This window comes from Stegostoma tigrinum, chromosome 19 (assembly GCF_030684315.1).
Source record: "Stegostoma tigrinum isolate sSteTig4 chromosome 19, sSteTig4.hap1, whole genome shotgun sequence".
Taxonomy (NCBI): Eukaryota; Metazoa; Chordata; class Chondrichthyes; order Orectolobiformes; family Stegostomatidae; genus Stegostoma; species Stegostoma tigrinum.
The window spans coordinates 25894086-25910758 of NC_081372.1; the positions used below are offsets into that span (position 1 = coordinate 25894086).

Sequence of the window (16673 nt, forward strand, 5' to 3'; positions counted from 1 at the left end):
TGCTTTGTGAAGTTGCACAGCATAGTTCTGAACCTTTAAGTTTGTAGGTTTAGTTATGAAACTATGTATGGTTAGGATAGGTTGACCTAACACTTGATAAACTTCTTTCAGACTTTCTTACAATGGTAGAGTGTAAGTCAATGAATTCTTTAATATTTGCCGCACATTGTTATATCTTCATAACCTGAATATTAATCTGGTTATCACATCTATTATGAAATGAGACAACTATAATATTAAAAGAAGATTCTCAAACTGGGTTAAAAATTGTTGGTGCATTATAAATCTCTAACATTTATATGCAAGTAAGTTAAAAATATGCATTTTTATATTAGGATAATTGCTTTCTTATAAATTATATGGTTAAGCAATGTATTAATTGATTTTATTCATTTTTAAAATTCTGTCATGAGATGAGGATGTCATTGGCAATGCTAATATTTGTTGCCCATCCCTAACTACCCTTGAGGTTACTTGTACAATGAAAGAAACAAATAAGTCAGTTTTCACAAGTCAACTTATGAAGAACTGCAGATGCTGGGAATCAGAAACAAAAACAGAAATTACTGGAAAAACTCAAAAGTTTCGGAGCATCTGTGGGGACAAAGCAGAGTTTATGAAGTGGGTCCAGCAATCCTTCTTTAGAATGGAGTTCTCAGTTCTGAAGATGGGTCACTAGACCCAAAATGCCAACTGTGCTTTCTTTCAAGTAATGCTGCTAGACCTGAGTTTTTCCAGCAATGTAAACTCTAATTGTTGGTATCTAATTTTTCAAGTTATCTGTTCGGTGGAAGGGTCACTGGACCCAAAACATTAATTCTGATTTCTCTTCACAGATGTTGCAGACCTGCTGAGCTTTTCCAGCATCCCTAATTTTGTTTCTGATTTACAGCATCTGCAAGTCTTTCAGTTTTTCTTCTTTGTAAGCCTTTAATGTTTAGGATTTTTGTCTCCATGTGTAAAGTATTTACACGGTTACAAGAATGCTAAGGTCAAATTTTTAGATCATGGTTTGTCATTTTAAACACAGGAAACTTGTGACTGTTGCCAAGTCTGATTTTGGACAGGATTAGAACTTACCTAATAAACTGCTTTTGAAACAATGGAATCTAAATGAATCTTTCATTGCTGAGGACAAACAGAAGTAGAGCTTTCATGTTTTGACACTATTTTTATTTTTGCATATTCAAACATTGAATTTTACTGTATTTCATTGTGCTAATAGAGCTAAATGACCCTGATTATGAAAAGCGTGTGATGCATAAAAGATTGCTTTGCACTTGTTGGTTTGTGTTATTATTCGTCTATTGTAGGTTTATTTCCCTTTTATTTCCCCCATGGAAATGCTTGCTACGGGAAACAATATTTTGGAAATCTTAAAGTTTTGTTTTATTTTTAATCAACTGTGTTTCACCATGATTTATTTATGTTGTACAATAACATATCCATCAAATAACCTCGGTAATTTAGCTGGTGTTGAGAAACCTGTAGTAAATCAAAACAGTTATGATCATTGCGATTGCACTGTTCAGAACACTTGATCCACGTTCGTCAAAAATATAAAAGGCGCAAAACTATTCCAGTTCAAACTATCAGTGTTGCAATTAACACACTGAAAATCGCGTGGTCTTTCAAAAAATAAAACAGTGCGGAAATTATTGACCGAGATTTTCCAAGGGCCAGACAGTCGTTTTTCCACAAGAATGAGTTTGGCGAAGGGGATCCTGCTGAATCCCCAGCACAGCAAACTCCAAGGGCCTTGGAAACTTGAAGATTCCGCTAGGCAATTCCCCAACGCCTAGACCCTTTGAAAGTATCAATTTAAAAATCAGACAATTCAGAGGATTCCGGGGCAGGTAACTAAATAGTCACTCAGGAAAAGTTTGTATTAAAGGCCTTGTCGAACTCCTCAGAAATTGTTAAACTGACCCCCCGCCCTAGCATACCACAAACACCCAACTACACTGCGCCAGAACCTTAATGCGCCTTAGACCCATTAAACCATCCTATACCCCCAGGACACAAGGAAATCCTTTCCTTTACAAGACTCGACATCTTCCCCTCACCCTCTCTTCCACCTGCTGCTGGACCCGATCCTCTTCCCCGGCTCTGCGAAACTTTAACAGGAGCTGCGAAAGTGGGTGGCTGCGACGCTGGATTTTTGACTAGGAATATAGCAAACGACTCGTGAAAAAGGCGGCGTATTTTACTTTCCAACCACTGTTCTGCGCAATGGGGGATCTGTCAGAATGAAAATACACCTCCCTACTTCTGAAGGAGCCCTGATCAGAAAATCATGTAAGAGATGCAGTGCTCCCTTTCGCAATGCAAATAAAAGCGCGGAGAGGCAGCGTACGTCCGCTCCGTCACTCCTTGAAAAGTACGGCCAATTATATATCAAATTGTTTAGTGACGTTTAAAAAATTTGGTTTTCAGTTATTCATTGGTTCCCATCTATTTTGTATTTTTATGTATTGCTGATATTTAAAAAAAACATATTTCATAGATATCGCAAAATCATCCAGGGGCGCTTTTCCAATGTAGATTTGCTGTTGAGCAACTTGTCGTGATGCAAACCAATCGTGTTTCATGTGTCATATCATATCATATCATATGATTTTCTGATGAAGGGTCTCGCCCCGAAACGTCAGCTTTTGTGCTCCTAGGATGCTGCTTGGCCTGCTGTGTTCATCCAGCTCCACACCTTGTTATCTCGGATTCTCCACCATCTGGAGTTCCCATTATCTCTGTCATTATCTATTACTGGCTTCCGTACTGATTTATAACGTTGAAAACACATTTATGACTGTTACAAAAGCACTAATCAATTTCTTCATGTGAGGTGAGGCTAGTTCCAATTAAAGAGAATAACTACAGTTTTTAAGTCAATAAAATGCTGCATAGCTGTGCCGGAATGATTGAGTTCAATGCTAGTAACAATGGCGAAAAGTCATTCACAAATTCTAAATGGATTGGACTTTGCAATCATTTGTCAGATGAGTTCCACTCTGCTTTACGTTATAATTTTTGATCATATTAGTTGATATTGTTAAAGGTTTTCTCCATGAAATGTCACTGTCATTCCCATGTCCACCCCCTCTTAATCTCCAAAATCCTTGAACATATTATCACTAATAAAATCCACACCCATCTTTCTTGAAACTTCACTTTTAAAACCTTCCAATCATGTTTCCTACTGCTCCTGCCACATTTCATAAAAGGCTCATTCAAAAGTCATAAATAATATGACATGACCATGTGATCTCTCCTTTTCCTACTCAACCCATATGCAACTTTTGAAATAGTTAACTGCATTATCCTTCCCCCAGTGCCTCTCCATATCATTCAGCGCGGAGAACTGCTCTCCTGGTCTATTCTTACCTGTTTAATCAAAGTTAGAGAATCATTTGCTGGTGACTGCTGTTCGCTCTCCTGCATAGTCAATTGTGATACCTTTCCCTGAAGATCTATCTGTCGTTTCCATACTCAAGGACACACCATCAGTTTCACATGCACTGACAAAACCCAGCTCTGCCTCACCATCATCTCTCTCAAATCCATCATTGCCGATAAATAGGAAAATTACTTGTTTGACATCCAATTGTGATGAACAGAAAATCCCTCCAATGTCAAACTGAAATAAATTGTTTTGGGTACAAATCCATTTCCTAGCCATCAGCTCCAGCTCTGACACGATCTCTAAGGCAGTAGACTTTCATCTGCGTAACATCAGTCACATCCCTGTCTCCGGCCATCTGTTACTTATCCATGCCTTTGTTACCCTCTTGAATTCCTACATGGTGACTTCTATAAAATTTAAAATCATCTAAATCTTTGCTGCCCATGTCTTGTATCAAGTCCCATTCCCATCATCTTTGTGTTTGCTGACCTACATTATTCATCTTTTGGTTAGACAACATCTCTATTTAAAATTTTTCACTATATTTTCAAATTGCTCTACAGCCTTGCTATTCCAGATCTGTGATCTTTTACAGTTCCACAGCAAATGTGTTTGGGAATTTGGAGGGAATGATTAAGAGTAGGGCATCTCCATGGAAGAAAAATTAGGTAATAGTTCCAAAAGTTTATTTTAAATCAAATTACAATTTTTTGTTATGATATGACATTTAGGAAAGTCAGGTTTGGAAGACAACAAGGGTACCTAACAATTATAAAACAAAGAACTGCAGATGCTGGACCTGAAACAAATTCAGAAAGTACTGGAGAAACTCAGCAGGTCCAGCAGCATCTGTGGAGACATAAACAGATTTAAGTATTTTGAGTCCAGTGACCCTTTGTCAGGAGTAGAACACATGCTGAGTTTCTCTCACTTTTTGTTTTTGTCATGTAACTATCACATACAGTCATAGACTCAGAGTACAGAAATCGACTCTTTCGTCCATGCCAACCAGCTGACCAAATTTCACATAGTTCCATTTGCCAGCATTTGGCCTGTATCCCTCTAAATTATTCATATTCAAATATACATCCAGATGCCTTTTATATGTTCTAACTGTACTCGCCTCCACCATTTCCTCTGGCAGTTCATTCCATACACACACCACTCTCAGTGTGAAAAAAATTACCCCACAGTTCCTTTTTAAATCTTTCCCCTATCCTTTTAAACCTATGCCATCAAGTGTTGGACTCCTCCCCCCACCAAAGAAAAAGACTTGGGCTATTCACCCGATCCATGATTTTTGCAATTTAAAAATGTGATAAAGAAATATAACATGGTTACAGACTGTGCATTGGAAATAGCCAATTACTTTATATTTTCAATAAACATCACTTTCACTGATAATATTTTGTTAAATTGAAATTATTTGTGTTTCATATTGTGTATTTTTCAGTACCCTGCTTCACGTCTCAAATATTCTTGTAAAAAAAATTGGAATTGACAATCAACATCATGATATTTTTAACCAGGTTTCTCCTAATAATGAACAAAGTCATTTCATACTTTGCAACGTTCATGTAAGAATATCTGCAACTCATCTATAATTGTTTACATTTATAAGTATTTTCACTGACTGAACCTGAACTATAAATCATATGGTATACTAAAAATGTTTAAATCACTCCAAAAATGTATTCTGTTTCTGTAGCAACCACTGAAATCTTTAACTACAGCAACAATTTTATTTTAATCTACAAACACTAACACCTAATGGTTACACAAATCAAGTCTTGAAATGGCAGGTGTTTAATAAGCGTGAAGGAAGGTTACTTGTCTGTCCAGCATTATATTATGCGTTCAATTACAGATTGCCTTTGTAAATCAAATAGTAGTTTCATTCTAACTAAAATATTCTCCATTTCTAAAAACCAGATTGCTGAGACATATGCATTTCTCCCAAGAGAAGCAGTCACAAGGTTTTTGATGAGCTGCACCGAATGTCAAAAACGAATGCACATAAATCCGAATGGTGTGGACTCAAAAGGTAAATGCTGGACATTTGTTCAATCTGGTATTTTTTTTCTGGAATACTTAACTTTCTTTTATTTTATATTTTTATTTTATATATTGTTCAGAAAATGAAAGACCTTCCTCACTGGCTGGCGTGATAGATTATAATATGCCCATCACTGCCACATACTTGAAGCAGATGAAACTCCAGTTTATGAGTACACCTCAACACCTGGTAAGCTTGACAAATAATGATGATAATTCACAGTACATTCAGTTATATTAATAATTTAAATTGTTTGATTGAGAAAACTTCCACTTAATACAATGTTTTACAGTTGCTTAGGATAAATATGAAATATTCTCATGAATAACTCTGTGGTTTCATTGTGTTGATTACAAATTGTTGTGTTTGCATAATTTTCGATGGAAAAGTATGCCCATATGGTTTTTGTTCATGCTTGCTTTATTGAGTGAATTAAATACTTACTGACAGCACTAAATAATTGCACTTTTACAGTTTTAACCTTATATTGATGGCTGTTATGATTTAAGAAAACATTTAATTTATCAATGCATTGTATTAAAAACAAACATTGAAAATAGGAAAGCCTTTTCTGTATTAGTGTGACAAAAAAATGCATAAACATTTTATTCACGATAGGAAAGTTGAGGACCCAAGACCATGGCCTCGAAGAGTGAAGGGACCGCCTTTTACAATAGCAATGAGGAGGAATATTGTCAGCCAGAGAGTGGTCAATCTGTGGAATTCATTACACATAAGGATGTGGTTGCCAAGTGATTGAATGTATTTAAGACAGAGATAGATATATTCCTGATTAGTAAGGGATCAAAGGTTACAGGGAGAAGGCAGGAAAATGGTTTTGAGAAACATATCAGCCATGATCGAATAGTGGAACTGACTTGATGAGCTGAATGGCCTACTTCTACACCTGTATCTTATGGTCTGGTGACTGTTCATCTTTTATTTTATATACACTATACACCTAATACCCAACTTAAAATATAGTATTCCCAGAGGCCTGGAACAGATAAAAGGGATAAAGGAAGATATAGAAGAATGAAGAGCCAGGAGCAAATAAATTGTGACATAGCAGATGCAGGAAATATTAAAAACATAAAGCATTTGTAGGTTTATTAAAGTTTATGTTTCATAACAGCTGAATAACAAGGTATTTTCGCATTTTCACATGGTAAAGTTTGAGATAAGTTATTTATTATATATGATCAGGCAGCTGTTTGAGTCAAGCTTGCCCTCTGGTGTTAAATATTTGTTATTAATGCATTTATTTTATACCAATATACATCTCAATTGTTTGTAGAAACTTTTGCATTTATTTCTTGACAATTTTAGCAAATTTCTGCTTTGAAAATTTAAAAATGTTGTGAAATAAACTGCACATCTCAAAGCTGTTAATTGATGACACTTAACCAGAATTTTCAAACAAGCTGCTTGGGAGGATTTAAGTCAGTAAAGTGTGGGAGGAGGTATTGGAGGAGGCGACCCAGTGGGACAGTGAGGAAAGAAATCAGTCTAAGACTGGTGTAGTTGGGAAAAGGAGCAAGTCAAGCAGTTAGGGAAGGCAGGAGCAAAGCAGAGAATGAAGTAGGACTGATAAATTAAACTGCACGTATTTCAATGCAAGAGGCCTAACAGATAAGACAGATGAACTCAGAGCATGGTTGACTACATGGGACTGGGATAACATAGCGATTACAGAGATGTGGCTCAGGGATGCACAGGACTGGCAGCTTAATGTTCCAGGGTATAGATTTTATAGTAAGGATAGAAGTGGGGGTGGAGGGTGCGTCATATTGATTAGGGATAACGTTACGGCTGTACTAAGGGAGGATGTTCCTGGGAATACGTCCAGGGAAGTTATCTGGATTGAACTGAGAAATAAGAAAGGGATGATTATCTTATTGCGATTATATTATAGATCCCCCCTAACCTCTCCTCCACCCTGCCCATGCCAATAGTCAGCTAGAAATTGAGAAACAAATTTATATGGAGATCTCAGTTGTCAAAGAATAATAGGGTGATAATGGTAGGGGATTTTAACTTTCCAAACATAGACTGGGACTGCCATAGTGTCAAGGGCTTGGATGGCGCAAAAAATTGTTAAGCATGCTCAAGAAAATTTTCTGTTTCAGTATGTGGATGTAACTACAAGAGGACATGCAAAACTTGACCGGGTGTCTGAGTAGTCAGTGGGGGAGCACGTTGGGGCCAGTGAGCATAATTCTATTAATTTTAATGTAATAATTAAGAGTTAAACTTCTAAATTGGAGGAAGGTCAGTGTTGATAGTATTAGGCAAGAACGTTCAAAAGTTGATGGGGGGGGGGCATAGATGTTCACAGGTAAGGGAATGGCTGGAAAATGGGAAGCCTTCAAAAAATGAGATAACAGGAGTCCAGAGAGAGTATGTTCCTGTCAGGGTGAAAGACAAGGCTGGTAGGTGCAACTGGAGAAATTGAGGATTGGGTCAAGAAGAAGAAGGAAGCACATGTCATGTATAGACAGCAGGGATTGAGTGATTCCTCAAAAGAGGATAAAGGCAGTAGGAGTATATTTAAGAGGGAAATCAGGAGGGCAAAAAGGCACATGAGATAGCTTTGGCAAATGGTTCAGGAGGATCCAAAGGGATTATACAAATACATTAAAGGACAAAAGTGTAACTAGGAAGAGAACAGGTCTTACGATCAGCAAGGCCACCTACGTGTGGAACCGCACGAGATGGGGGAGATACTAAATGAGTATTTTGCATTGTTTATTGTGGAGAAGGATATGGAAGATAGACAACATGAGAAAATAAATAGTGACATCTTGAAAAATGTCCGTATTATAGAGGAAAGATTGGACATCTTAAAATACATAAAGGTGGATAAATCCCCGGGACCTGGTCATATGTACCCTAGGACTCTGTGGGAAGCTAAGAAAGTGATTTCTGGGCCCCTTGCTGAAATATTTGTATCATCATAGCCACAGGTGAGTGGCCAGAAGAGTGTAGGTTGGCAAAATGGTGTCACTATTTAAGAGCGGTGGTAAGGAAAAGCCAGGGAACTATCGATGGGTGAGCCTGATATCGATGGTTAGCAAGTTGTTGAAGAGAATCCTGAGGGACAGGATTTACATGTATTTGGAAAGGCAAGGACTGATTAAGGGTAGTCAACGTGGCTTTGTGCATGGGAAAACATGTCCCACTAACTTGATTGAGTTTTTTTAAGAAGTAACAAAGAGGATTGATGAGGGCAGATCAGTGGACATGATCGATGTGGACTTTAGTAAGGTGTTCGATAAGATTCCACAAGGTAGGTTAGAGAGCAAGGTTAGATCACACGGAATACAGGCTGAACGAGCCATTTGGATATGGAACTGGCACAGAGGGTGGTGGTGGAGTGTTGCTTTTCAGACCAGAGGCCTGTGACCAGTGATGTGCCACAAGGATCGTTGCAGGGTCCACTGTTTTTTGTCATTTATATTAGTGATTTGAATGCGAACATAGGGAGGTACGGTTAGTAAGTTTACAGGTAACAGTAAGATTGGAGGCACAGTGTATAATGAAGAAGGTTATTTAAGAATATAATAGGATCTTGATCAGATGGGCCAGCAGACTGAGAAGTGGCAGAGAGAGTTTAATTTCGATTTAATGCTGCTGTGTTTTGGTGGGGAAAATCAGGGCAGGACGTATATGCTTAATAGTAAGGTCCTGGGGACTGTTGCTGATCAAAGAAGCAGAAAATTGTGAGCCTACTGAAGTGGATCATAAGTGTCATTGCCCAGCTTAACACATCAAAAATGTATTTGCAACCTGTCTTCACAATCTGTATACTTGTAGCATTCAGTGCTAGGTTAGATGGGGTCGTACTTCATTCTTAGAAATATTTTAAATATTTCTCATAAACAAGATCACTGGCAGGCATCAACACCTCACGCAATCCGCAAGTTTGAAGCCAACTTCTCAAAACTGCACAGGATTTTACACTTCTAGTATAAATACAATATTTATCCAACTGATATATGTATCCACTAAAATAAGGAACTCTGTAATCTATTTAAAGAAATCAACAAATATTCATTCACATGATTTTCTTGTGTTGGATCCTTGAACTTTAGGTGCTTCATTTCATATTCTGAGACACACTTTTCATCAATTTTTCAATTCCCCTGTACACTTTTGGATACCAAAAATAGTTTATTGCTGCAGCTTTCATGCGGACTATTGCTGTGTGCTTTTGATGTGTTGTTGTCCCCAACAATCTTTCTCTGGACTTTGGTGGAATGATAAGTGTAAATAAACTCCAGAGGAGACAGCAGTGATAGGATTGAATATGATCTTCAATAATGTAGGGGAGTGGTGATGGCCTAGTGGTATTATTATAGGACTGTTAATCCAGAGACCTAGATAATGTTCTGGGAACCTGGCTTTAATTCCCACCAGGGCAGATGGTGGAATCTGAATTTAATTTAAAGAAGTCTGGAATTAAGAGTCTAATGATGACCATGAAACCACTGTTGATTGTCAGAAAACACCTATCTGGTTCACTAATGGCCTTTAGGGAAGGAAACTGTTATCCTTACCTGGTCTGGCCTACATGTGACTCCAGACTCATAGCAAAATGGTTGACTCTTAACTGCCCTCTGGGCAACTATGGATGGGCAATAAATGCTGGCTCAGCCAGTGACAGCCTCATTCTGTGAAGTAAAAAAAAAACACACCTAACTCCTGTGGTGAGACATCTTATGCTAAAACTAGTTCTTTCTTAGGATCAGAGGGTCAAACAGCATCACCAGTCAGTGTTTTCTTTACTTTTAAATGCCTTTTGGCACTCCATACAGTACATCCAAGCTATTTCATCTTTGAGCCGTTGATACAGTATGTTAGCTAAGTCAGTTTGAAGTTAAATTGATATCACATCATCCCTACAAATGTTCTAATTTATTCTTCAGTCACCAGTCTCAGCTTTCAAAGCCCACTTAACTTTCTTCTGTGTTAGACAGATACCTTGATCAATTTGCTGATGAAGTCATACTTTTGTAGCTGATTTGGGACTGTTGGCATTATATTCGTGGGTTTCACTCCCTTTCCGTATTGTCATCTCTCTGTGGTGTTTAGGAATAGAAATAACACTCAGAAATTCTATTTAATTGGTCATGCTGTTGTAAAACCACTATTCACAACTCTCAACTGAATTTCAGTATCACCAATTAATCACACTTTAAGGTTCTTATGACACAGTAGCAACATCTCTACCTCTGAACCAGAAAGTCTGGGTTGAAGTCCCACCTGCTCCAGAGGTATGCCATAACATCTTTGAACAGGTAAATTAGAAAATATTTATAATCAGACTTTAGAGTATTCTACAAGGTGGAAGTCATTTGTAACTTAAATTAGAGCTGCTTTGATTTTGTGGCAGGGAAACACTTGATAGGATTCAAGCATGCAGTTCCAGGAAAGAGGACAATGAATTTGGTAGGGGAAAAATGTTCAAGGGCTTTGGATAGGAAAGGGAAATTGGAGATGGGGCAGTAGTTTGCCACAGGAGAGAGATCAAGAGTTGGTTTTTTGAGGAGGTGTGATGACAGGAAATTTGGAGGGATTCAGTACTTGAAGATTAGAACCATTAACAACATTGGCTGACAAGTGAGCCAGGAAAGAAAGTTGAGTACTGTAGTGTAGTCAGTAGCTTTGTGGGATGAGAGTTGAGAGTGTTGGAGGTTAGTCTGATGGACAAGATCAGCTTAGAGGGAGCATGAAAAGAATTAAGAAAAAGATGCAAATTCAGGCATCGGACAGGAGAGAAATTTTAAGGAAATGCAGCATCTTGAACTAGAAGAGCAGAAAGTGTAGCTGGCTAGATGTTCCCAAGCTTAGACATAATGAATTCCACGGGCATTTTGCATTTGTTGACATTGAGGATGAAGGAGATAAAGAAGAGTATTTTAAGAAGGCAGATGGCAGATAAGAAAATAAGTCAGGCATTATCCTTGCATTCAAGTACAATCTGGGATTGCAGCATGTTAAGCAGATGACAGTAAAACCAGCAGTGCTTTACGTGATCCAGCCATATCAGGTGGCCCAATGGTGGTTGCACATGATATTTCTTTGAATCTGTTTTGCTCACACTTAAGAAAGCAGAGATGAGGGCCTTCTCAGGGAGAATGACCCTGATGAGTAAATGCAGGAAACAAGGGCATCAAGTGCAGAAGTGAGAGTGCAGTTGAGAAAACTGGTAGTTCTAGAAATGTTGTGATGAGGACCAAAGGCATAGGTACGATTTTGAAAGTGCAGCTGCAATTGAATTGGGAAGAGCTTTTTCAAGCTCCAGACACAGAAAGATGTAGGCAATCAAGGGGTTCAAAATGAATTGAAAGTGGCTGCCAATGAAATCAAGGCAGCATTCAACCAAGTGTTGTGTTAGGGTGATTAAATAAAATTGACGTTAATGGGAATAAGGGGGAAAGCCGTCCTCAGGCTGGACCCATACCTACAATAGAGGAAGACGGCTGTGGTCGCTAGAAGCCTATCAGCTGAACCTCAAGACCTTGGTCAAGAGGTTGTCAGAGCAATGTCCTAGTCCTAAACAATTTCAGCTGCTTTACCAATGAGTGGAAATATGCAGCAATTGTTGCATAATATCCAGTTCCATTGACCAGTCCTCAAATAATAAAGCAATCCATTTCTGCATGCAGCAAGACCTGGACAATATTTAGGCTTGGGCTGGTAAGTGGCACATAAAATTGGCACCACACAGAATGCACCGCAAGCATTGTGGGTGTATATGCAGTAAAGTCCCACCATTTGAGGGATATGTCCGTTGAGAACATTATAAACATCAAAAACGTGAACATGATTGCTAATCAAAATCAATGGAGAAATTTCAGCCAACCAAAGTTTTGATATCTACAGCATTCAAAGCAAGCTAAAATGTACTAAAAACAAAATGCAGGATTTTCCAAGGAATGGCAATCTCACATACAAGTGTGTGTGTTTAGGAACACAGAAATGCAGAGCTGTACTTCCATTCTGACAGTTCTTTCGTAGTACAGAACTAGTGTGGACTTGACGGGCCAAATGGCCTACTTCCACACTGTAGGGAGTATATGACATAGCAGCAGCATTGTTCTTAATCTAACTTACAAACTATGAAGCGAAATTTGTAGGTCTTCGAGGTTATTGGGGGAAGGAAGTAAGAAGGAAAGTGCAGAGACTGGCAGGATGTTCTAATTCTCATTCGATACAGGGATACTAGCACAGGAATATAGATTTGAAAACCCTCCTTTTAAAAAAAATGAATAAGGCCACAACCAGCCTGTTTAACCTTGGTGGTGGGAAAGATTCCAGAAACGATAATCCATTACAAAACTAGGAGCCACTTTGTTAAGAAAAGCAAGCAAAAATTTGTTATAGGCAAATCACGTTTACTAACTAGATTGAGTTTTTTGATGAGTTTGATAAGTGAGGTAATGCTTGCAGTTGGTGTGGCATAAATAGATTTCCAAAAGCATTTGCTAGTCACAAAACAGGCTTGTTTGCAAAGTTAAAACTCATGAAATAAAAAAAAGGGTTGGTGGCAACATAGATAGAAGTTGGCTGAGTGACAAATAAATGGTAACTCGAAGGATCACTTGCCTTCAAATACAGTAACTGGAGAAGGAGCTTTGCAAAGGCACCAACCACTTTGAATGTCACCAATAGAGCACGTAGAAGGTAAGTGCAAGTAGTGGAAAAAGCATACCGAGTCCAGACCATCCCACCCATCTGCCTCATCAAACACTTGCTGCCCCATCTGTGGCAGAATTTGCAGCCTGCCACAGAACAACCCCCCTCCCCCACACAAGTGGAAGCAAGTCATCTTCAACCAAAGGGGACTGTCATAAGAAAAAAATTGTTCATAATGGAGGTGTGTATACAATGAAGGATCTCATTTGTCAGTACTAGAACCATTACTTTTCTTGTCCTAACTATATTAATGACTTAAATTTTGGTGGTTTGGGCATTAAGAGGAAAGTATTAAGAATTTTGAAGAAGATAGTTAGAGTCATAGAGATGTACAGCACGGAAACAGACCCTTCGATACAACCTGTCCATGACGACCAGATATCCTAAATTAAGCTCGTCCCATTTGCCAGCATTTGGTTCATATTCTTCTAACCACTTCCTATTCATATACCCCCCTTCCAGGTGTTGTAATTGTTGTAATTGTATTAGTCTCCTCCACCACCTCTGGCAGCTCATTCCATACACACACCACCCTATGCATGAAAAAGTTGCCCCTTGGGCCCCTTTTAAATCTTTCCCTTCTCACATTAAACCTGTAGTTTTGGACTCCTTACCCTGAGGAAAAATCCTTGGCTATTTACCATATCCATAAATCTCATGATTTTATAAACTTCTATAAAGTCACCCCTCACCGTCCAACTCTCCAAGGAAAATAGCCCCAATCTATTCAGCCTCTCCTGAAAGCTAAAATCCTGGCAACATCCTTGTAAATCTTTTCTGAACCCTTCCAAGTTTCACAACATTTTTCCCATAGCAGGGAAACCAGAATTGAACACAGTATTCCAAAAGTGGCCTAACCAATGTCATTTACAGCGGCAATATGATCTCCCAACTTCTATAGTCAATACAATGACTAATAAAGGCAAACATACCATATGCCTTCTTCACAATCCTATCTACATGTGACTGTATTTCAATGAACCTGCACCCTGAAGTCTCTTTGTTCGCAACACTCACCTTGGCTTTATCATTAAGTTCTACAGAGATGTGCCTTACCAAAATGCAGGATCTCAGGTTTATCTAAATGAAACTCCATCTGCCACTAGTCAGCCCATTTGCCCGTCTGATCACTGTCCCACGGTACTCTGATATAACCTTCTTTGCTGTCCACTACACCACCAGCCTTCCAGCCAATTTTGTATCCAAAAGGCACCGCTTCCCCTGGATTACACGTGATTTCACATTGCTAAACAATTTACTGCACAGAACCTTGTTCAACGCCTTGCTGAAGTCCAGCTAGGCAATCTCCATCTCTCTGCCTTAATCAATCTTTGTCACTTCTTCAAAAAACTCCCCTAATCAGTCCTTGCCTTTCCAAATACGTGTAAATCCCATTCCTCATAATCCCCTTCAACAACTTACCCATCACTGATGTCAGGCTCACCTGTCTATAGTTTCTTGGCTTTTTCTTACCACTGTTCTTAAATAATAGCATCACATTATCCAACCTCCAGTCTTCTGGCACCTCATCCATGGCTATCAGTGATACAGATACCTCAGCAAGGATCCCAGTAATCATTTCCCTAGCTTCCCACAAAGTTCTGGAGTACACCTGATCATATCCCAGGGATTTAGCCACCTTTGTGTGTTTTCTAGACTTTAAGAGGCATGACAGGTTGGTGAACTGTCAGATGCATGGCAGATATAATTTAATGCAGAGAAGTATGAGCTGATACATTTTAGTAAAAAGAATAAAGAGGGCATGTAAAATAAAAGAAACATGTCCAAAACGTTGCAGAAGCAGAGGGGCCTGAGGGTCTATGTGCACAAATCATTGAAGATGGAAGGGCATGTTAGGGATGTTGTTAATAAAGTATAAGGAATGCAGAAGACAATAAGAAATAGGAACAGGAGTAGGCAGTTTGGCCCATTGGGTCTGCTCTGCTATTCAGTAGAATTGTGACTGATCTGACACTCTTCATATTCATTTTCCAGCGTTTTCCCCATTATCCTTGATTCACCTTCTGATCAACAACTCTGCCCCCACAGCTCTCTGTGGCAATGAGTTCTAAAGACTGTCAACCTTTGAGAAATTCCTCATTTAGTCTTAAATTAGCACCTCTTCATTCTGAGACTGTTCCCTCTAGATTGTACTTGATGATCCCACGAAAGGAAACATCCTCTCAGCATTTATCCTCTCAAGCTCCTTATGAATTATACCTTTCTCAATGAGTTCACCTCTCATTCTTCTAAATTCCACTGAGTAGAGTCCCAACCAGTTAACTTTGGCTCATAAGACAATCCCCCATACCAAGGATCATCCTGGTGAACCTCCTCTGGATGGCCTCCAATGAAATAATAGCTTTCCTTTAATAAGGAGACCAAAACTGCTCACTGTACTCCAGATGTAAATTCTGACTTTTATACATAGGGTATAGAATACAAAGGCATGAAATTATGATGAACCTTTTATAATGCAGTTTCAGCTTCAACTAGAATATTATATTCATTTCTGAACATCACCCTTCAGGAAGAATGTGAGGAGAGTGAGTGTGGAAAAGGTTCATGAGAATGGTTAAATGGAAAAAAAGACTTCTGTTATATGGATAGACAAGAGAAACTGGGCTTTTCTCTTTAGTGAAGCTTGACAGATTTGTTAAAGTCATTCAAATCAGGTGTGGCATGGACAGAGAAAGAGTCAAGAAGCAGATTTAAAGTATTTGATAAAAGATCCAAAGGAGACACAAAGTTTTTTTTGACACAGATAGTTGAGATGTGGACCGTAATGCTTGAGAGCTTGGTAGAGGAAGATTCAATCATAACATTCAAAAATGAAATTGATAAAAGGTCTGAAAAGATAAACAAAATCACCTCCAGAAGGGGCAGTGGAATGAGACTAGTAGAGTTGTAGTTGAAAAGGAAAAGGTGGCACAGTCATGGTCGGGCAGATAATCTTTTGTGTTGTTATTATTCTATAATAACTAAGTTTATAGTGTATTGAACTGTATGGTCATCATGTTGGAAGTAATTTTATACCCCAAAATAATCTGCTGTATTTTTGCATGTTAAGTTTTAAATTATCAGACATTTTTGATTTCATTGCAATACTTTTTTAAATCATTGCCACATTACTGGATTTTTAATGTAAGTGAAAAAGTTCTTGTAGAAAAGGAAAAATGCCTGTACTTTGAAAACAGTATTGTTGTTTTGCTGTAAAATCCTCCATATGCCAAGCATCAAGTTAACACTAATTTCACGTATCTAACCATCTTCAAAGAATTTGCCTGTTTCTACTTCTAACTTTCCTTCTATAAATCCTTCTGCCAATGTTTGGACAATATGGCGTTATAAACGACAGTTTAATGTCTACAGCTTATATGAAAGCTTTAATTCGAAAACAGGTTGCAGTTTTGCCTAGTTTACATCGATCAATTTAAACTGTGCATATTATAATAGAAAATTTCGTTATATCTTTTGAGAGGAAAAAAATATTAAAGTAATAACTTCGACTCGCTG

At 38.3% G+C, this 16673-nt stretch overlaps 1 protein-coding gene across 2 annotated transcripts in view; it reads left to right on the plus strand.

Moving 5' to 3' along the window:
- Positions 1–16673, plus strand: part of nol4lb (nucleolar protein 4-like b) — a 349022-nt gene that overhangs the window by 70895 nt on the left and 261454 nt on the right. For both annotated transcript variants that reach the window (XM_048549775.2, XM_059652784.1), the window contains exons 3-4: positions 5333–5444; positions 5536–5645. In XM_048549775.2, coding sequence (XP_048405732.1) covers positions 5333–5444; positions 5536–5645 — 222 coding nt within the window. The remainder of the gene's footprint in view (positions 1–5332; positions 5445–5535; positions 5646–16673) is intronic.